The following is a 22042-nucleotide window of genomic DNA, read 5'->3' on the forward strand; positions in this document are numbered from 1 at the left end:
CACTGGCCTCGGGGGAGCGAGAGGAAGCTGAACTGCTCTCATCTTTTGGGTTTGGAGTCAAGGTATGGGATTCTTAGTTCTTTGGCAACGTGAATTGATGTGTGAGCCAGGACCTACTGGTCTGAAGGTTTTCTTCTCTCATTAGTTATGGGGGTTTTACTGGGAAAAAAATAGGTGGGAGCAGGAAAGCACAAGTAAAGCTGTTTATCTTTCTCTCTACTGGGCAAATAGGTGCTTAAACAAAGCATCAAAAAAGGGAAATTGACTATAGCTCTTCTAATTCAGGTGTTGTTACTTCAGAAGTTGCTCTCCTTTGCAGAGGGAGTATTAGGGGAAGGTGACCTCTGCAGCTGAAAACACTGGAGGAGAATCTGTAATAGATGGAAAACTACTAAAGGGCGCCGTAGGCCGTGTTTTTACAGCTCCTCCTAAGCGAAGAGCGGCAGCTCCTCGGGTCAGGCACTGAGGAAGAGTTGGGTGCGGGAGCCGAGCGCTTGGATGCTCAAACTTCCCTTTGGCGAAGGAGCAAAGGCGGCTGCCGGCGGCCTCTCCCGGGGGCTGCGGGTGCCGGGGAGCACGGAACCCGGCAGGGGCCGGCGGTCGGGCGGAGCGGGCCGGCCCCCGACACCGCCCGCCGGTGGGCGGCCCGCTCCGCCCCGCCCGTGCGGCCGCGGGGCTGGGGGAGCGCGGCGCCGAGGCACCGGGCGGCGGCGGCCACAGCCAGGTGAGGCCGGGACACACACACACACACACACACGGTCGGCATCGCACCCCCTCCCCGTGCCGCGTTTGCCGCGGGGTTGTGCCTTTGGAATCGATCCGTGGGTTTTTCCGACGATGCTCGGCTGCCCGCGGGGCAGCGCATCCTCTGCGCGGCTCTTTGTTCCCGGCGAGCGGCTGGTCCCTGCAGCCCCGGGGGATGGGGAAGGGGCAGCGAGGCGAGCGGGGCACGCCGTCCTGCCGGGATGGGGGTCCCGGTGGGCTCCCTCGGAAAGGCTTTTGGGGGCGGGGGTGTGTTTCTCGCGGGGGTGGTTTGGGGGTGACCGCCGCTGTCCCTCTGTCCTGCTGCGGGCCTGGGCGGGAGGAATCTCCGGGAGGTTGTTCGCACTTGATCCCCTGCCCGCTGGGGTAAGAGTGCACTTTCTGGGGTGTAAAGTCACCTGTGAATATGACTAAGGAGAACGGGGAGATGGACCCGTGCCCGGCAAGCGGGCGTGCTGGGTGTAATCAAGCCTTGAGCCAGCCCTAATCCTATTCCCTGGACCCCACGCAGGTTCTGCCCGAGCCAAAAGGGCCTGGCAAGGTGCATTTAATCTGCTCTTAAAGCTTCACCCGCAGGGAGTTGTGATCCTCTAGGTCTCCTGTGTGGTGGTGCTGTCAGCGTTTGGTGAGGCGCTGAAATCGTGGAGCGTTTCTTGCTGCTTGGAATCCGAGTGCTCTCCCTGTGCTCCCAGGCAGGCTGGGGAGCGGCGTTTCTGTCCTTCTGCTGCTTGAAAACTGCTGCACCCTTTGGCCTCCTTCTCAAACACCCCCTCCTCCCTATCTTAATCCCTCAGGAATTTGGTAGACCTTAGACTTGTGTGGTGCCGGGGAGCTGGCACGGGTCAGAAGCCACAGAGAACTGTGCAGCTTTTACTTGCAAATCCCAGCAGGGATTTCCATAGGTGGTCCGTATGCTGTTCTGAACAAAGCAAGTGATCTCTTGGTGGTTGGGGGAATAATGCCTAAAACATGTCATGTCTCTGGCTCCTCAAAGAACTACAGCTGGAGTGCCGAGGCTGGAAGTGGAGGTGATGTATTATGTATTAAGGTGCCTCACTGGGACCGGTGGGAAGCTGGCCTTACAGAATATTAATATCTCATTTGTTTGCTTTTAAGGATGCGTCCTCAAGGGTAGGCGAGGATGTGCCCCTCTGATGTGTGCTTGTCTCGACATAATTTTTCTCACCTGACTTTATGTTGGTGGCTGGTGTAGAGTTGGGTCCCTGCTGGGATTTCACTGAGCTGTTGGAGCTGGTCGAGGTCTGTTTACCTGAAGTGTGTGCTGGAAGGGCATCAGCTCCCCAGTTCACTCGGTTGAACTGGGCAAGGACATAAAGCAGGATGAGATGAAGGCATCTTTCTCGGTTTGTGCACAAAAGTAGGAGTTGGAGCTCTGCAGTGTATTATCTGCTGCCTTTTGTATTCAGCACAAGTAATGAGGCTTGGACGGCATACATTAGCACCCTGTAACAGAGCACTTGACGGCTGGCAGTTGTTTGACTTGTATGTTGTGGCTAAATCTTCACATTAAAAGATTTGCAGTTTTTTTGTTCCGGTTCCCTTATGAATTGGCAGGTGAATTGCAGAGCTGAGCGCACCCAGGACTGCTCAGCCAGCCAAGGCTGATACCAAGCTTGTGCTTGGAGGTGTGAGAAGCTCTTTTCAAAGGCCAGACAGGTTTGTCTGGGGCTGACCTGTTCATCTCCTGCTCTCTGCTTTATGATGCATGCAGCTGCTTTAGCGTGTGAGTGTCCTGCCTGTGTCAGAGCAGAGTTATTAATCCAAGTGTGTTTAAAACTTGGTACTTTTTCCCCCCCCACACACACTGTTTCAAGAATTTGGGTAGAAACATAGCCATAACTTGCCAAAGACAGGAGAAAAAAAGCAGCTAATTTATTATTTTTTTTTCTGGGGGGGTGTTGTGTTGTTTTCCCCAAGTAAGCTGGCTGGGTGAAACTCTTAAAAAGCTCTCGGAGGGAGTAGCTGCACACAGCTGGAACAGAGGGGGAGCTTAATCCTTTGCAGCATGTCTCCACAAACCACTGGTCCATGCAAGGAGCAGCTATTGAAGGAGAGGCATCTGCTCTGCCCTGTGCAGGTCCCCTGCAAGCCTGCCTTGCTGGAGTGACCATAACAGGCTGGGGCTCCTTCTGAGCTGGCTTTTGTTGGGCCCCCCAAGAGCTGATCTCAAACAGGTCTCCTTAATTCAGAGGGGTTAATGGTTTAATAACTACTGCAAGTGCTAATTGTATGGAGCAGGCAAGCAGCCTGGCTCAGAAAGATCCAGCTGAGTCTGAGACTACTTCAGCTGGTGACCAATTTATATTTATTGTCCCTCAGCTTCCTGACTTCCCCACTGAGGTAGTTGGCTCTTATTCTTGTGGGGAGCTCCTGGAGATGTCCAGCTTTTACCCCTGTTTTCAGCCTCGCAGTCCTTTGTGTTATTTTCCAGCCTACCAGGTGTTAAAAGAAAAGTTATTATTTTCCATGCTAAAGATAAAGCTCCCTGGCTGCCTGCAGTTGCGCTGCCTTTGCGGCTGGAGGAACTGCATCTCCTGGGATTTGTTGTTATTAAGTGCAGGGGAAGTAGCTGGCACTGTCTCTTGCCCTCAGTGTGTGCTTCCTATTGGAAGCAAGGATTAGTTTTCCACCCTGAGCCTGGCTGGTGCTTGGCCTCCAGGGCTTCAGCTCTGAGGATGCCAGGTGAAATCTGGGGACAAGGAGTTCCTGTGGCATGAAATACTGAGTTACTGCCTTCAAGCTGGTAACAGAAGCTCAGGTTTACTACAGAGGAGGTGCTTGGTCAGGGCAGTGTGCTCCAGCCTGCTCTTACAGCCTGGCTGGGGCTGGAGAGCAGGCTGACTATAAAAATAGCGAGATGGAAGGATAAATGTGTAACTCAGTGCGGCTTGGGGAACAGACTGCTCTGCAGCCAGCTACCTGCAGCTCCTGCATTCAGTGGAAGTGCTTCAGCAAGGTGTCAAACTCTGCTTAAGGAGATAGCCAGGTCACTGCTGTTCATACACTCTCTAATCCAGCCTCTTCCTAAAGCTAAGTAGATCTTAAGCCCTGACTAATCTTCTTTGAAGTGTGAACCCGTGCCATTATCCTGCAGCAAGCTCCATGCTGCTATCTCCTGCTTTCACTGAGTGTGAAGGTCTAGGTTAGCTTACATCTGGCTCTTGTGGACTTCCTGAGCAAATAAGTCTCCAATGTGATTTTTGCCCTGTAGAAATGCAGGATTATGCAGGGCTTTTCAGACTGGTAGAAACAATATGAAGCTGCCTGAAGGACTCCAGAACTCTTATCAGGCTGGTATTGAGTTGCCTACATTATCTACCACCCAGAAGGAAAGGTTCTAGTAAATATGGAGTAAGCTTGTTGGGAGGAGATGAGCATTTTAGCTCTGCTAACCTGTCCTGAATATCTTTGGCTATTTGGGAGCCTAGAGCTAGAAAGCTACAAAATGTGTACAGATGTGTATATACATATGTATAATGTATATGACTGCAAGAGAAGTGCTTTTTCAAGTGCAGCTGGAGTTCTGTTTATGTTTAAGCACTGCTGAAAGCATTTGTGCCACCTAAATGCTCCTGACTTCTTGAGAAGCTGTATTTAAAGCCAAACTATTTTTTAAGTATAAAAAAACCCTACTTCTTGATGTTTCAATATGCCTGCTCTGAACAGGCACTTGCTGAAGGGGTGTTGAGGTGAATTATATTCAGCTGCATGGTAAGGCGGAGTGTTAGGCACTAACAATTTAACTTCCATAATCTATTCTTAGTGCTTTTTGATTACAGGAATGCATGAAGAGTTAGCCTGGAAGAAGAGGTAAATATTGTCAGTTTTCAGCTATTTTTTTGGATAGGGGGGGATAGAGAAAATAGATGGGTGGCTCCTCATCCTTCAGAGATAGAAGATGCTAAAAATAAAGTGGAAGGAATCTAGGCTGGTGAAGAGTTTTGTGGTGGCTTCTGCTTGTCCCCGAGCACCTGGTGCATGTGTGTGGCCTGTGACAAGGAATTATTCTAGTAGCTCAAACCACTGGGATGAGGCTTCAGGGAGAATGGAAAAAGTGACTCAGTGTGCCCTGAAGGCTCAGCCAGATGCTGGAGCCTGCAATGGTCGATTCTGAGCTGTGTTGCTGCACTCTGTGGGTACAAATGTGAGTGATACTTCTGCCTGTGCTGTTTGGGTGGGGAACTGGGGAGTGTGGCAAGTTTAGGGATTTATCCTGGTGCCCATGAGCTGTGAGACTGCACAGGCTGAACTTTGCTGGTCTTTGGAAGACTTAGGGATGGTTGTGACAACCCCAACCTTTTTCCTTACTGATGTTTGTAACTCCTGCAGCCCAAAGGGAAGAGCAGTTTGCTTGGGAATGATGAAATCTCACCTCATTCCACCCCCTGCCATGGGCAGGGGCACCTTCTACTATCCCAGGCTGCTCCAAGCCCTATCCAGCCTGGCCTTAGACACTTCCAGGGATCCAGGAGCAACCACAGATTCTCTGGGTAACCTGTGCCAGGTCCTCACCACCCTCAGTCAAAAATCTATTCCTAATATCTAATCTAAACCTACTCTTTGTCAGGTGAAAGCAATTTCTCCTTGCTCTGTCACTCCATGCCCTTGTCCAAAGTCCCTCTCCAGCTCTCTTGGAGCCACTTTAGGCACTGGAATATGTTCCAATGTGTTCCTGGAGCCTTCTCCAACTCTCTCAGCCTGTGTCTGCAGCAGAGGTACTCCAGCCCTGTGATCTGCTTGGCTCTTCTTTGGACTTACCCCAACAGCTCAAGGTCTTTCAATATGCCTGAATATCTTTCAATAGTTCTGGGGGCCCCAGAACTGGAGGAACACGTGAAAGAACTTGAAACTGCTGATGGCTGTGGGCTCTTGCAGCAGGGCTTGACTGTGCCCTTGCCTAGCTGCCTCCTGGAGCTGGGAGGAGGAGCACCAGCCCAGGCTGTGTGCGACAGAGGGATGTTTGTGTGTGTGGGACTGGTGTGACCAATGTGTGGGGCCTTGGATGGCATGGGCTTCTGCTCTGGAGCGCGGGAGAAGCATCCCAGGACTGAGGCAAGTGCCCAGGGGAGGTGGCTGGGAGCTGGAGCTGTGTGCCTGGAGGCAGCAGAGCTTGCCAAGGGCAGGCTGTCAGCTGGCTGGATCTCTGCTGGGCTACAGGCTCAGTGCTCTCTTGGAAACTCTTGACTGGCACAGTGATTCTGGGTGTGGAACTTTCTGGAAGTGCCTCCATGGTGCAGTGCAGCGTGGGCACTGTGCTAATGCAGCAGTGCTGCTGGCTGGGCTGTGGCTTCCTCTGTGGGGCCAAGGACCTCAGCCAGGACATGATGCAGCCCTAAAGCCTCCTGGTGTGGCTCTGGTCCTGTGCTGTCCCCCACAGACCCATCTTGTTCTCTGTGCAGGGTCCTTGCTCTCCTCCTGTGCCAGTGCACAGAACAGGGCTGGACATAGAAAACCTGAGACTTCATGGCCCTGACAAGCATCATTCTTGAATTCTTGATTCTTGGTTCAGGACAAACAGGTTGATCCACAGCTTTGCTTGCAGGTCTGATGCCTGCTGGGTAGAGCATAGCACTCTGCTGCTGGGGTGAGAGCTGGGCAAGGTCTGTCCCGGGCTTCAGAGCAGCATTTGGTTCTGTTTGGCATCTTCAGGTAGGGTAGGCTGAGAACAGTAAAACAGATGGGGGAATTCATTGCTTGGAATATGTAGGAGGGGTCACAACTGGCCATAGACTTGGTCTCCCAGTTATTTAAGGCCCAGGGTCCATGGTTATTTATGGGAATGTGTAATCTTGGTTCCTTTTTCCCCTTCTAGGTCTGTGGATTTGTCAGCCTTGCAGGCTTCTGGATGCATCTTCCCTCAGCCATGAGGAGATCAAAAGGATTTAATATCTGTGTGGTCACCTGCAGCATCCTGCTCTTGTCCTGCAGCCTTCTATGCCTTGCTCAGCCTCTGGAGGAGACTGGTGTGACAAAGGTCCAGCACGGCCCCTGGGCAGGGAATGGGCTGGAAGATGAAAGGACAGGCATGGTGGACTTGAAAAACAATCTGGGCCCTTCTGAGCAGGCAGCTTCTGAGGAGCCATGTGCAGTGTCAGCACAGCCATCTGGGACACCTGTGGATGAAGCTTTCACTGCAGGAGGAGAAGCTCTCCCTGCCAGCCCGAGCCGTGTTGTCCCCAGCAGCCAGGCCCTGGGGGCTCACCCCTCTGCTGGGGCACTGCCTGCTGTGCCTGAGGAGGAGCTGGCTCCCACTGAGGCACAGCTGGACGAGGATGAAGCACTCAGGGCCATGCTGACCACAGCTGTGACCACGCTGAGCCCTCCAGTCCAGGAGGAGTCTGGTGGCCCTGTTGGTGACACCACAACAGAGGGTGGTGTGGCAGTGGAGCCCAGCTCTGCTGGCCCCTCAGCAAAGCCCCTTTCTGGGACCACTGTGGAGGAGGAGGAGGAAGCAGAGAGCAGCTCCCAGCCCACACTGAGCCCCAGCTCTCCCAGCTGGGAAGCAGCCAGTGGCCACCCTGTCATCCCAACTCCCCAGGCTGTGGGTGTGACCTCTGAGCTGGAGATGCCGAGACCCCGCACAGGGAGCCCTCTGAGATCCCTGGCTCCACCAACATCTGTGGCTGCCAGACATCCCCTTGTGGCAACTGAGGCCTCCCTTCAGCCAGAAGCAGGGACAGGTGTCGCACAACAAGAGCTGCCCCCCACGGCTGGCACTGTCACCGTCGCTCCTATGGACACTGTGCCACCTGACTGGGATGACACAAAACTGGGGGACATCAGTCAAGGGGCAAGCATGTCTCACCAGGAGGTGACAGAGGAGCTGGGGACAACAGAACCATCCCAGACCACTCAGGAGGATGTGGAGGAGGAGGAGGATGCCACAAGAGCAGTGCCCTCCCCAGTGTCCCCTCCACCAGTGCCTGGGCTTGCCAAGGAGAGCAACTGCACAGTGCCAGTGCAAGGGGAGGAGCTGCCAGCAACTTCCACAGGCAGCAATGATGCCTTCCACACTGGGAACCTGTCGGATGCAGACACAGCTGATCTTGGCTCGCTGGAAAACATAAGTGCAGTCACAGCAGAGGAGGAGAAGAGCGTCCCTCCGTCACAGCCGGAGGCTGCTGTGGTGACAGATACCCAGCCTGAGCTCTCTCCTACTCTGGGGAGTTCATGGGAAGGTAAAACTTGCCTGTTACAGGCACTTGCCTCTCATTTCTGGGATTTTAAGTGAGTTGTACCAAGCAGCCTGTGAGCCATTGATGTTTTTAATGCCTTTACAAGGCTGCTGAGGTCAAGAGGTCTGTGCAGAGAGCTGCTGGCTCTTGTCACAAACTCCTCGTGTTGCCTCCTCACCCCATAGTGAAGCTGTGGCCAGGCTGTGTTGTCCAGTGCTTGTCCCAACTCTCACCTGCAGGCAGAAATCCTCCTGCCACAGGCTGATGTTGTCACCTTGCCCTGCACATACCTCCAGAGATGGCATCTGCAGCCTCATGACAGTATTCCTACTTAGTGTTTAAAATATAAAAGAATTGCTAAAAAAAAAAAGGCTGGTCAGGTGCTGGGCAATGACATGTTTCTGGCTTGATGAGGACTTTTTAATTGCTGGGCATCTTTATTCTTCCCTCTTTGGCTGCAGATGCAAAATGATGATTTCCCTTCATTGCATCCAAAAGACCTAATTTTTGCTGTAAAAGAAGGGAAGATAATTGCAGGCTGATGCTGAAACCTGACTGATTAATTTCTAGATTAATTTATAAGCCCTCGACTTGTCAGCAGGTTCCCTCTCTGCTGTTTCCCAGATGTTGGGTAAGCAACACTGTCTTTAGGACTTGTGCAACAAAAATAAACCCTTCTGCATAGCTGAGGTTTCAGTGGGAGCTGGTCACTAAAGGCTGGACCTGCTGCTGGCACTGTGGCTCTGGAATTTTTAATGCATGGAGTTGTAGTCCTTTTATATTGCGTCAGATGTGTGCTCTGCTGCTGTCAGCTGTCCTGTGAGTGTGCCCTGACACCTGTTCTTGCTGTAGGTGTTACTCAGGAGGTGACAACAGCTGCCCAGGAGGCTGGTGCTGCTCTCTCAGCTGTGACAGAGGTGCCTGGTGCCACGCAGGGAGCAGGGGCTGCCAGCTTTCCTCAGGAGAACAGCGGGGAGGACACCCAGATGCTGACGGCTCCCAGTGCCACCGAGGTGCTGGTGGCGCCTGGTGCCTCCTCCACAGTGAACCCTGTGCATGCAGAAGGTAGGACTGTGCTTCAGGGACTCACTTCCACACAGGATGAGATGGTACATCTGAAACCAGTGTCAGAGCCTGGACACTCCAGTCTCGACACAACATCCTTATTGAAGTGACTTCTTATTGCTAAGTTTCTGCCTCTAAACCTGGGCTACTGCTGTGTTCTGCCCACACTGAGATCCACCACATTGGAATTTGCCAGCACATGGATTTTTTTTGCCCCAAATAAGTGAAGTAGAGGTTAAAAAAAAATGCCCCAACCAAACAACCCCACCATCTGTCCTTTCTAGCAAGGTGCCTTTAGCTTTAGACACTTAAACAGTTTTTTACTTATGGAGGGAGAGTTCTTACTTCTGGAACCCAAGGCAGTCACAGATTGCTGATGCTCAGTCCAGAGGATGAAAATGTTTCATCAAGATTACATGGGAGCCAGTGGTGGGGGAAAGACACCCTCCTGCAGGAGCCTGGCAAGCCCTTGGGTGTGGAAACCTGCACTGATACTCACTTTTCCTGAGCAATGGTGGGTTATTCTCAGGTTGATGTGGCTCATACAGAAATGCTCTAAGCAGTCATGTTCCTGTAGCTGCTGCCTGCTGGTTTGGTGTCACCTTGGCAGGTACATGTTGGAGCCTGTCTTCCCAACAGGAGTGTGGCAAAGGGTCCCTCAGCATGAGGCTGACTTTGAGCTGGAGTGTATTTCTGTGGTGGTGGGCACCATTGTAATGAAAATGCTGCTGGGCAGCTTTTCTGGTAATTCTTGTGTTGCAGGGCATCAAAAGAAAAAAAGCTGTTTGTATTATATCTCTGAATTTAGGGTCCATTTGTAAGGGGGAGAAGGTTCTTCTGGCAGTTTCCACTAATTGAATTTGCTTCTGGGATTTAATTATAAATTCAACCAACTTTTATCTTTGTAATGAACTATTAGATCTGTCACTTGGCTCAGTTCTCAGCTGGTGTCTTGGTGCTCTGATCTTGTAAGGGTGTGGTGATGAGTAGTCCTTAAAGCAATAGAATTAAAACCTTTAAGGGTTCCCTCCTCATTAGAGGGAACCTCCTTTGCTGGCTGCCCTTGAGGAGAAAGTTTCATTACAGCAGAGTCACATCTCAAAGGAAACGAAAGTTTAGTGACTTCCTTTGAGTTAAATTTTCATTAAGGAGTTTCTTGGTTTTTTTTAAAAAAAATATTGTTAGGCTGAGTGGCTGATGTTTCTTGTCTTCTGTAGATCTCACAGATGGGATCCTGGTCACCAGTGAGAAGGTTGTTCCAGCCACTGGTGGGATGTCTTCTAGCCCAGCTGGACAGACAGAGGAGCCATCCAGCAGAAGTGTGGTCCTGGTGACTCCAGCATCAGTGGCCTCCTCTGTCAGGAGAACAGCTCTTCCCTCTGTGCGGAGGATCAGCACGGCCGTGACCTACGGGCTGGACCGCCTGGAGTCAGAAGGTACCCCTGAGCCCCAGGGCCAGGTGGCCTCCTGTGGAGTGCCACACCTGCCCTGACAGCCCCCAGTTTGTCTGTTTGGCTTACACCTGTGTGTGCACATCTTACTGTTCCCAATAAAGTTGTTGAACAGCCTGTCCTCTCCCAGGAGGCACAGGAAGCAAGCAATGAACAGTGTCCTGGAGGATGCCTGAAATTCCAGTGGCTGTGGTGGGTGGGGGTGGGTTTTTTCCTGGATAGGGAGCAGCAGTGGTGTTGCTGTTGCAGCAGGGTCTGGCTCTGCACACCTGTAATGGTGTGTGCATGCACTGCAGAGCTCTGTGCCAGGGAACACCCACCAAGGGGTGCTGAGGTAAAGCTGATCCTGCCCTGGAGCTGCTCTGCAGCTCTGATCTGACTTCTATTCAGCTCACCCACAATTTTCCTGCAGAGAACTGTTTCTTGCTCCTTTTCCTGCTTGAACTCCTCTCTGCTTGCTCATCCATCCAGTTCTGTGCTCCAGTGTCTGGGCTGATACCACCTGGCAGGAATTAATCTTTCTGCCTGTTTTTGCTCCCCTTCTTTTATCTTGACCTTCTCTTGCCGTAGTATTTTACTGCAAAGGTTGGCAGCTCTCCAGGGTGGCATTGCCAGATGGTATTTCTCCTCTGAGTAGAGGTGGGGTGCTGTAGACAACAGCTCATCAGCATCTTTTCTCTGCAGGAAGCAATAACTCTCACTCCTGTTAAGTTTAGAGGGCAGCAAAAGCTGGGAGCCTTCCTCACTGCATATGCCTGGCTTGCTGCTGGCTTTGAAGCCTTCCCTGAGCTCTCTGGGATTCCAACTGCAGCATTCTCCCCTTGCCAGGATGAATCTTGGATGTCACTGGCAAGGCAAAGATGTGGTGCTGATGGGAGAGTGGCAGCAGGGGAGGAAAAGGTCATGTGTGTGTAGGGAAAACCTCATCTTTCAGGCTGGGAAATGAGGTCTCTGCTCAGCAAGAGCAGTGTGATTCAGGAGGCTAAAGTGTTTTATAGCCCTCTGGGATCTCCTTTAGAAGCCTGGGTTTCTGCATGGGAAGATAAGAGGGATTTCAGTTTCAGCTGAGCTTTGGTCTCTCTTGATTTGAGACCTTCTGCACAGGCATTAAAAAAACCTTTCTGCTCCAGTACAGGACTGATGCAACTTTACTGGATTCCTACTGCCCTCAGTTTTCTGTGCTCTGGGATCTTCTAAAGGCAATTGTGGGCTGTAGCTGGAACCAGGTGCCCTCAGTGATGAGGACTCAAGTGGAAATGTGGGTTTCTTGGCTCTGCAGGTGCCTGTTCTCAAAGGGACATGGGGCTCTTTGTGCTGTGTGGATTTGACAGCTGTCACAGCTTTTGTGGGCTAAACCTCCTCTGCTCAGCCTAGACCTTTGTGCTGGGAGCCAGAAGGTTCCCTGGTGCTGGGGATCATGAATCCACATCTTGTAAAATGGGGCAACTTGGGGAAAGGCTTTCTGCCTGGGGATGGTGCTGCCCCAGTTAAACACAAAGGAAGGCTTTTTGAGCTACAACTCTGCTCCCTTAACATCTTTTTCTGCTTAATAGCAATTGGGGGGGTATTCCATCCTCATGGTGGAGTGGCATTTGGAAGCTTAGCTCCCAAAATTACAGTTCTGGTGTTCACTCTCAGAATATCTAGATGCTCCCAGATCCAAGATCTGTTTGGGAGTGTTTTCCTTTAAAGCTACACAGAGCTCCAGCCCAGGATACTCAGGTTTTTTGGGGATGCTGTTGGAAGCACATGATTGGGTCCCTAATGAGGGATCTTGGCCCTTTGGGGAGAGCCTGTGCCTGGCTCACTGTTGGAAGAAGTGCAAGGAGCTGAGTGAGCTCTGCTGCCTTCAGTGGGGTCCTGCTGACTTGCCTACTGAAGGCCTGGCTCATCATTAAATATAAATCCCTGCTGCTCAGCTCACTCTGTTTCTTGGGGACCATCTGTGCCAAACTGCCTGTGGTTAATTGCATCTGTGTATTCACCTGCCTGGCTCAGATGTAAAACTGTTTTAAAAAATCAAATTGCACAGACAGAATGAAAATATGTCTAGATGAGCTTATCCTCCTCTCTGGTGGACTCTGGAGAGATGAGCTGGGTAACAGATATCCTCCTGCCTTGACTCCATGGTGAGCTTGGTTCTGCTCGCCCTTCCTAGTCAGAGAAATCCTATAAAGGGATTATAGGATATGGGGACAGGGCATAGCAGAGGATAAGACTTGCTTGTCTGGGGGAATTGATTATGTATTTTGTCTCTGCCTAGAATTTGTATGTCTCTCTAGCAAGCTGAGCACTGCAGATTTCTCTGTAGGGCTTCTGGGTACACAGAGCTGCTGGTTCAGCTGCCTTACTGAGGACCACCTCCCAGTGCCATTCAAAAAGTGACTCTTTGGAAAGAAACCCCATTCCTTTTCAACTTGATTCCTGTGCTGTAACATCTGCCATGGTAGGTGTTGGCAGAGGTGACTGCACACCCCCAGCGTGGCAGCATTTGGCAGGTGGGGCTTTCTGAAGTGGCAGGATATGTGTGCCATGCTCCCTCTTCTGCAAAATCATTGCAGTTTTCAGCTGAAACCTGCTGGCTTGAGCACACCAGACTCTGGTCCTGTTGCTGTGGGTGAGGGTGAGTCTGTATCTGGCCCTGCAGGCTCAAGATTTGGTTCTCTTGTGTGCCACCACCCTGCCTGGACAGCAGGGGATCGTGGTATCACAGAATGGGTTGGGATGGAAGTGACCTCAAAGAGCCTCTCATCTCAACCCCTGCTGTGGGCAGGGACACCTTCCACTACCCCAGGGTGCTCCAAGCCCTGTCCAGCCTGGCCTGGAACACTTCCAGGGATCCAGGGGCAGCCACAGCTTCTCTGGGCACCCTGTGCCAGGGCCTGGCCACCCTCACAGGGAAGAATTTCCTCCTGCAGTCTGATCCCCTTGCTGGGACCGAGCTGCTCACACAGTTCAGGGGTCAGGAGGGCTGCTGGCTGTGGAGGGTGCTCAGAGCTTGATTAAAGCAGGAGCTGCTCTGGCTGCTGTGTGCTGGCAGGAGCAGCCAATAGCTCTGAAAATGGGCAACTTTAAATCCAGAGGAGGAGGCCTTAACCAAGTAGCTCTTGTGTGGAGTGTTCCCAATTAATTAGGATGGCTCTCAGCTGGCAGAGTTTGGAGTTTCATGTGTGTTTTCAGCCTGCTGTGAACCATTTTGTGTACCATAGGACAGTTTAGGTTGGAAAAATCCTTCAGGATTGAGTCCAACCTTTGACCAAAATTACCTCTGTGTCAACAAGGCCATGTCCAGTCTTTCCTTAAACACCTCCAGCTATGGTGATTCCACCACCTCCCTGGGCAGCCTCTTCCAATGTCTAATCACCTTTTCTGTGAAGAAATTCCTCCTGAATATTTCAGAATTTGTAGCCATTTACATAAATTTATAAAAGATGATGCAACTCCCCATTTTTTTTCTGAACTGTGTCACAGTAGAAGGGACTTTCTTTTTGATTTGGGGGATATGAAGGGTATTTTTCCCAGAAATTAAGGCTCTGAAGGGGATTGCTGTTTGGACCTTGACTGTGTGGATTAAGATCTGCCTCACTGAATCTCTACAACCCTGTTAAAATTTTGAATTAGGATGCAGAGGTGTAAATAAAGCAGGCACTTAACCCAGCATGGTTAACTAGGCTGATATTATAATTCCTCACCAGCTCTTTGGATATCAACTAAATTGGCAAGGAGCAGAAGATTTAAAACAAAGCACATGCAAAATGAATTATTAAATGGTTTTGGTACACGCTTTTCTCTTGCTTCTTGTTTATTGCTACCACTGAAATGGGAACTGCTCTGTGTTGACCTCTATCTTCATCACAGTAGGTGGTGGCTCATCCCTCATTCTCCTTTGTAGCAGAAAATGGTAAGAAAAAGTGACAATTCCTTGTATCAAACCCAACTTCTTTCCCTCTCCTCTCTCTTCTGAAAGTGTTTGATACAGACATGCAGTTTTTCTGCACAGCCGCAGCCTCACTCCGCTCATGGACAAGGATTCCTTCCTAATCTCCAATCTGACCCTGCCAGGTTGAAGCCATCCCTCTTGTGCTGTCATGCACTGGTCCAAATTCCCTCTCCAGCTCCCTTGGACCCCCTTTAGCACTTGGAAGGGTTTTCTAAGGTCTCCCTGAGGCTTTCCCATCTCAAGGCTGAGCACCCCAAGTTTTCTGTTCTTTGTGATGTTCTGGCACTGTTGTGCCTCCAGCAGGCTGGATGACATTTCTTAGTCTGACCCACCTTGGTTCCTGTTCTGACCAAGCTTTGTTTGAATTTTGAACTGTATTAGATTTTTCATTTGTCCAAGAAAGAGGGGTTCACTTAAATATCACTTTAATGTTGTAGCTTTCCCATGCTTATCTCCAAGCTTGAACAAAAACAGCAGATAAACCCCCACAGCTGCTGTTATTGAAATGTAATTGGGCTGTGTGAGTGAAAGTTTTTAATGAGTTTCTGTTTGTTTTAATCTGAGGATTAAGCAGTTTACCCTCCTGGCTCAGGGGAGGTGGGTTCAGATAAGCAGGGATGTGGCAGTAAGGCTCTGCAAGGAACGTTTTCTGCTGGAGCTGCTCATGGCTGGAGTCCCTTGCCAGGCTGGAGAGTGTTGCTCATGGGGCTTTTTTTGGAAGCTGTTTTCTGCAGGGATGCTGCAGGAGGGGGATGAAGGATTTGGGAAGAAGCAGGAGCTCAGACTAGATGTGAGCTGGGTGGACTCAGTCATGTTCCCTTTGGCTCCTCTTAGTCCTCAGAGGGCTTGAATGCTTCTGGAAAAAAAACACCAACAGCCTTTCCTAATGAAAATGGAATGAGTGTCTCTGCTGGTGTTTTTTTTAGTTCTTTTGTTTGTTGTTTTGTTTTTTGTTGGGATTTGTTTGTTTTGGGTTTTTTTGTGGTTTGGAAAAAAAATCCTACACCCACAGCCCTTTTCCTGGGGAAGGCATTTTGTTAGGACATGTAAACTTTTTATCTGCCTTTATCTGTCTTGTTCTGCCCTGTCCACTCACAGGTCATGGCCATTAAATCTGCACTGATTTGACTGCCCTTGCTTCATAACTCACCTTTTTCTTGTCTTAAGCTTTATACTGGTTGGTTCAACCCCTGTACACCCAGGGTTCTGCAGCAAGCCAGGGAGCAAACTTGTTATAGCACATGCAGTGTATTCTGCAGCGCTTTGGGTATTTTTTTCCCCTTTAAAATAGTCTTGTCCTGCTAAACTGACTCTAGCCTGGCTCAGTCTGAGAGCAATTTTGAGGTGAATGCTGCTGTAGATGCAGTTTGTTTTTGTTTTAGCAGGAAATCTTTGAACTTGGACAAGAGAAAACAAACTTAAGTTCCACCAGATTGGGTATTAGGGCAAAATTCAATCACTGAAGGGGTGGTCAGGCACTGGCACAGGCTGCCCAGGGCAGTGCTGGAGTCTTCAGCCCTGGAGGGATTTAAGAGATGTGTGGATGTGGCACTTGGACGTGGGCTGGGGTGGCCCTGGCAGTGCTGGGGGGTGGTTGGACTTGATGATCTGAGAGCTTTTCCAGCCTTAATGATTCTGTGATGTGTAAATTCCTCTTCTCTTGAAGCTTCTGTGGGTAGGGTTATGTTACCCTGCTTTGTGTGGTAGGGTCAGACCCAAGAGGTGCATTCCTCCCAGCAGTCCCTTTCCCTGTGCCATTGCCCAGATGCTGAAACTACTTCCCAAGAGATTGATTTATTTTTTCCAGAGCCCAGCATTTAAGACAACACCACATCCTGCAAATAGCTTGGATGGCTTGGCAGTGCAGGTGGCTGGGCTTAGCAGAACTCGCCCCAGGGGGGATTTACCCTGATGTTTGGCAGAGTTTCTGTGCCTGGCTGTGTTGTCCCACCGTGGCACAGCACTTTTTCCAGGAGCACTCCTTGGTGAGAACCTGTCCACCTTCCTACCAGCTCTTTCCTTCCAGGCTCTCAGAGGCCCTTGGCAGCCTTTTGGAGCTGTTGGATGGTGACATTGTGACTGAGCATGTGAAGGCAACACATAAATAATGAAAGAGTTGTCCTAGAAAGGCCTTCCTGCCTTGACAGTCAGCTGTGATCACAAAAGCACTGCAGAAAGTGAACCTCAGTGGGAGAAAACACTTGGCAGAGCCTTCTTAATCTCTCTCCCTCCTGCTCTGGCAAGAGATGGGAGTCATGGACCCCACCCATCCCTAATCCTGTTATTTCCACAGCATTATTTACATATTTACATGGTGTTTTTAGCACATAGGGGTGACTGCAGCACTGAACACCACATAAAAAAATCACAGCTCAAACTGTCATGGATCACAGCAGTCCTCTGGTATCATTTAGACATCTTTATGAACTGAGTTTGGTGTGAGGGAGGCTGGGAAGGGAAAGGTCAGTGCAAATGACAGCTCCAGGTTTTGCCCTGCAACTTCTTTCCTTTTTAGTTTGTGTTGTTTTTTGTTGTGCTTTGAATTCAGTTTGTGCCTGTGAGTGAATCTGTCACCTTCCACTGCGAGCCTCTTGCTGCTCAGGGCACAGCAAGATCTTTCTCCTGTGTGTTCAACCTGACAAATGCTGGTTTCCTGGCTCTCCTGAGGAATACAAGTGCTTGCAAACATTAATGGAAAATATCTAAATGTAGAAACATCATTCTGCAGTGAAGTTTTCTTCAGCTGAAGCCTGGTGTAGCCCCATTTACCTTCAGCAAGGTTATGAGCCCAGTAGCTTCAGCTACAGCTTTCAAGCCATCACACCCCCAAAACTTGAGTCTGAGGCTTTCAGCTGCTGGATGCTGGGAGTTGTCCAGTTCCTTCAGATTCCACAGATTGTGGGTTCCTGCTGGGTCAGGGAAGTGCCTCACAAGGGAGGTGTGAGGTGGTCTCATTTCTCCCACTTAAGCCACAGCTGTCCTCGTGGATGTGTAGTTCTGTGGTGAAAAACCTCACTTTTGGAGCAAGCACAAGGTGCTTTTGCCCCCCTGAAACAGCAAATCCCAACCTCTGGATCTCATCTGTGTCACTTGTGGATCCACTCAGAGTCCCATGATAAAGCCCAGTGCTGCCTGTTTCTATTAATAAAGTTGGAATCCCCCAAAACCTCTGTTTAAAATTTGTTATTTTATCTCAGACTTGTTTCCTTGGGCCTCCCCTACAATGATACAAGAACACATATTGATAGCTACAAAAACAAATGATAGGCCAAGAAAAAACAGCCTCAAGCTGCCTCAGGGGCTGTGTAGATTGGACATCAGGAAAAATTTCTTTAACAAAAGGATGGTCAGGCATTGTGCCAGGCTGCCCAGTCCCCATCCCTGGAGAGATCTCCAAGATGTGTGAATGTGGCACTTGGGGCTGTGGTTTAACTGGATTAACAGCTGGACTCAGTAATCCTAGAGGGCTTTTCCAACCTAAACCATTCCATGATACACAAAAATAGCTCATATTGAGCTGCAAATGCCCATAAAACTCTGGATTATTTCTGAATCTGCTGGGCTTTGCACTTTCCCTCCTTGCTACGTTCAGTCTTTCCCAATAGTTCTCTTTCAATCTGCTGCTGAGGTCTTTTGAAGGCCAAAAGGAGGGGAATTCAGGAGGGGGATTAAATGGGGAAATGTGACTTTTGTAGAAGTCTGTTGTGTGAAGCACAAACCTCCAGCTTGAGGTTCAGCTGTGTGCTGCTCACTTCCATTTTCCACCTTCTGAGACTGCCAAGCCTTATGCACAGCCTGCCCACGGCTGCCTGTTGTGCCTCTGCTCCTGAAATCCCACACTTGAGAAGTTTGTGGGGTTTATTTTTTGGGAGCGCAGATTCCTCCTTGTCACCACCAAGTGGTGCTCTGCGCTGCACCTTGCAGCAAGGCAAGCTGTTGGCATTTCGGGATGGGGCTTAAAAAGCTGTTTTCAGTTGTGGGAATGAGCCAGAGAGGAGAAGGAAACAAGCTTGGGAGCCTTTTCCTTCCCCCTTGCAGCGGCTGTGCTGCCGGGATCTCATTATTCACAGCTTTCTGCTGTGGCTGCGTGGTGATGGATGGAGCTTGGTGATCATCAGATGTGATAAGTAGTCTCAGCACTTTCAATTTGGGTGTTCAGCTTGGCTGCCTTCGAGGCTTTGGAGACAGGGAGATGGCTATCTGTGGCTTCAGAGCTGGATCCTGGCGGGTGTGTGTCACTTGGATTGCTAAAAATCATGAGAAGCTTCTAAAACCCTTGTCCCAGAGTAGTTTTACAGAGATAAAAATCCGATGCCTGTTCTCTCTTGGCTGGTTTTTCCACCCAGTCTAGGGAAAAGCTCTATTTGTGTTCCTCTTCTCTGGTGTTCTGGCTGCTCAGAATCTCTGCTGTTAAATTTTGGGATTGTTGATAGCTGTCTTGCTCTGAGCAGAGGGAAAAGACCTACATTAACTTTTCTTTGCAGGTTTCCTGTGAGCACTCTCCAGGCTTCACTCTCAGCTCCACAGCTGTGTGTTTTATATGCAAACATGCATTTTGACAGAGAAAATTCTGCTCTCAGCTCTAAATGACGGGCACATTATAATACAGAAACTGCCTGTAAAATGCAGTGGGAATTTAAGGGGCTAACTGCATCCCTGTGAGCTCCATTAGATGCTCTGTGTGGTGTCATTGAGGCAGGAATGATCTTTCCAGGTACCAAAAGGCATGCTCTAGCAGCATGATGCAGCTAAATCCCAACAGCAGCTCATTTGTATGGAACACAGGGCTAGGACTGAAAGGCAGTGACCAGGATTGTCTTGTCTGCTGAGCTGAGGAAAACGTGCAGTGTTTGGAAGCAAATCCCTGAGTTACAGGGGAAGGAGATGCCATGGCACAGCACAGTGGATCAGTGGGTTTATAACATGCTCTGATTTCTCATATTCTCACCTCGTATGATATTCCAGTCTGTGGGGGCCATTTCATCCAGGATGGATTGCCACCAGCCTGTATGAGGTACAACTACAGGGATATCTGGATAACAAAGGGTGATTTGGGTGGATTGTTGGTTTTTAATGCCTGGATGCAGGGTGATGGGCTCTCCCAGTCTGACTGCACCAGGGGGGAATTTTTCTACAGGGCTGAGCAGAGTTGGTGTAAATTACATAAAAGTGCATAAATATGATGTTTTGATTCTTAGCCTTGAAAAACTAACTGTGAGAAATTCAAAGCATGCCATTGTTCCAGATATTACCTTTCCATGGTGGGTGGCTCCATCAGTAGCTATTAGATAGCTCCAATGCAAATTCTGGCATAGGATGTCCTTGAGACTTTGGTAACTTGGGAAAATGTGGGAAGATTGGCTCTGTATTTGCCCTGCTCTAGACTTCTTCAGCATCTGAAATTTTCCAGTTGTGGCTGGAAATAGGATGTGGACAGAAAAAACCTTTGGTTTGATCCAGTACAGTGGTTCCTGTGTTGCCATTTTAGATTCCAGTGATGAAATACAGCTTAAATATTTATTTTTCCATATGTTAACAGTTACAGTCAGTTTTGTAATAAATGGCTCTCTGCTGTAGCAGAAAATTCATGGAGTCACAGAATGGTTTTGGTTGAAAGGGACTTTAAAGATCATTTTGTTTCAACCCCCTCCTTCAGTGGGTGGGGAGACCTTGCACTAAATTCACAGAAATTTCCTCAAATTAAAATATCAACTCTCCTGTGAAGCGTTGGCCGTGCTGCCTTCTTTCCAACACTTCCCAAGGCCAGGTGGGATGGGACTTGAAGCAAGCTGGTCTTGAAAGCCAAGCCCTTTCCAGAGCTGGGAAAGCCTCAGTAAGAGTTAAGGGTTACTTAGAGCTGCCTCCAAGAGTGGCAGTCAGGGAAGGAGTTCTCACTTGAGCTGTAACTGCTTGAGCAGCGAGCTCTGCAGTTACAGATGTGTTGGTACACATCCACATCCTTATTTGCACCCTGCTGCTAGGAAGCCAAAAATTTCTGTATTTCCTACTAATCTGAGGGTCTGAGACAACATCTCCTTGTCCCCCAGCAGCTCCCAGTGGTGATGAGCTCCTCCAAACGAAGCCCTGTGGGTGTCTTTGCTGTCAGAGAACAGCACAAGTGTGTTCAGCTGCTCTGCCTGTGGAGGAGCTCAGCTCACCTAGGGGGATCTGTGAACCTTCTGCCTGGTGGGATGGTTCCTGATGTTCCCTTTCTGTCTCCCTGGCCAGAGGGTGAGGAAGAGGAAGAGGATGAAGAGGAGGAGGAGGAAGAAGAAGAGGAGGAAGAGGAAGACGAGGAGGACAAAGACATTGACCTGATGGATGAAAGCATGGAGGGTGACACGGAGCTGCCAGGCTTCACACTTCCAGGAGAGACCTCCCAGGAGCCCCTGGCTGGCCTGGAAAACCCTGTGGCCCAGCTGGCTGGGGTATCCTACCAGGTTCCTGACACCATTGAGTGGGAGCAGCAGAACCAGGGTCTGGGTAAGAGAAAAGCCCCTTCTTCCTTTACCTTTCACATGTCCTGCTCTTCACTCTGCGTGAGACAGTCCCTCCTACCAGCCATGGCTTGGCTCTCAACACAAAGCAGGTCCATTCATGAGGAAACCCAGTTCACCAGTGATTACTGGTGACACTGGGATGTGTCCCAGGCAGTGTGATCTGACTTGTCATTTTGGGGGGAATATGGATATTCCAAACTTGCTCCTGCATTCCCAGAGCTTAGTGTCGTCTTGCTCCAGGGATGGACAAAAAAATTACTTCTAAGATGAGATTCCTGGGGAAATTTCAGTTCCCTTTGCCCAAGATGGGTTGGTGCAGGGATATTTGTCCTGTGGGGACAAAGTGAGTGGGGTATTTGCTCATCAGCTCGTTTGTTATTGCAGCAGCATTTGTCTGAGTTCCACTTTTGTGACATTTTGAGAGGTGCATGGTCCAGCCAGGGTAGCCTGTGCTGGCAGTGTGAAGACAAACCTGCAAAGCCTCTATAGAGCTTTAAACAATTTAATCCTGCTGTTTGTACAGGCCCTGTGTTTAATGACTGGACTGACTTACTTCACCCAAGAGTCAGTCTTTATATATGTGAAGTCCATGTGATGATGCAAACCAAAACTGGTGTGGGACAAGGGAGATCTTAGAAGGGAACTTGTCCAGCTTGGCAAAAGGCTCTGGAGTAATTTCCCAGCATACTCAGTTCCCAAGCCAAGCCCAGTCAAATGCAGTGGGAACGTGTCAGGTGATTTTGTGGAAGCTGAACCACATCTAGACAGAAGGTCTTTATATCTGACTGTTAGAGTTAGCTGTTCTGAGAAGCTCATCAAATTAAAAAAACCCAAAGTCTTTTGTATGTTGTCTGTTACATATATCTGTGTGATTCCTATTGCTTCCCCTGACTGTGTAATTCTGATTTAACCTGGAGGTTCTCCTCTGATGCTGTTTCCAGCCTGCTTTAGTGATGTTGGCTTCCTGAATTGAATCAAAGGTTGTGTTTCCAGAACTCTGTGGGAGGGTTGGCCTTTGAGGGGAGATTGAGTTTGCAGCAGGACTGATTCCTCCCTGTCACACTAAATCCTGCTTGAAAAACACAGGATTGTTGGGTGGTGGCTGTGTCAGGCCTGTTTCACATGTCC

General features: G+C 49.7%; 1 protein-coding gene across 2 annotated transcripts in view; it reads left to right on the forward strand.

Annotated features, from left to right (window-relative positions):
• The window catches only part of ARMH4 (armadillo like helical domain containing 4), a 52006-nt gene continuing 29964 nt past the window's right edge, over positions 1-22042 (forward strand). For both annotated transcript variants that reach the window (XM_005528546.3, XM_088057696.1), the window contains exons 1-5: positions 1-62; positions 6596-7961; positions 8811-9023; positions 10241-10459; positions 20643-20897. In XM_005528546.3, coding sequence (XP_005528603.3) covers positions 6629-7961; positions 8811-9023; positions 10241-10459; positions 20643-20897 — 2020 coding nt within the window. In that variant the 5' untranslated portion in view covers positions 1-62; positions 6596-6628. The remainder of the gene's footprint in view (positions 63-6595; positions 7962-8810; positions 9024-10240; positions 10460-20642; positions 20898-22042) is intronic.

Source organism: Pseudopodoces humilis, chromosome 7 (assembly GCF_049639895.1).
Source record: "Pseudopodoces humilis isolate 2021_Gansu_Grassland_sample_001 chromosome 7, ASM4963989v1, whole genome shotgun sequence".
Classification (NCBI taxonomy): Eukaryota; Metazoa; Chordata; class Aves; order Passeriformes; family Paridae; genus Pseudopodoces; species Pseudopodoces humilis.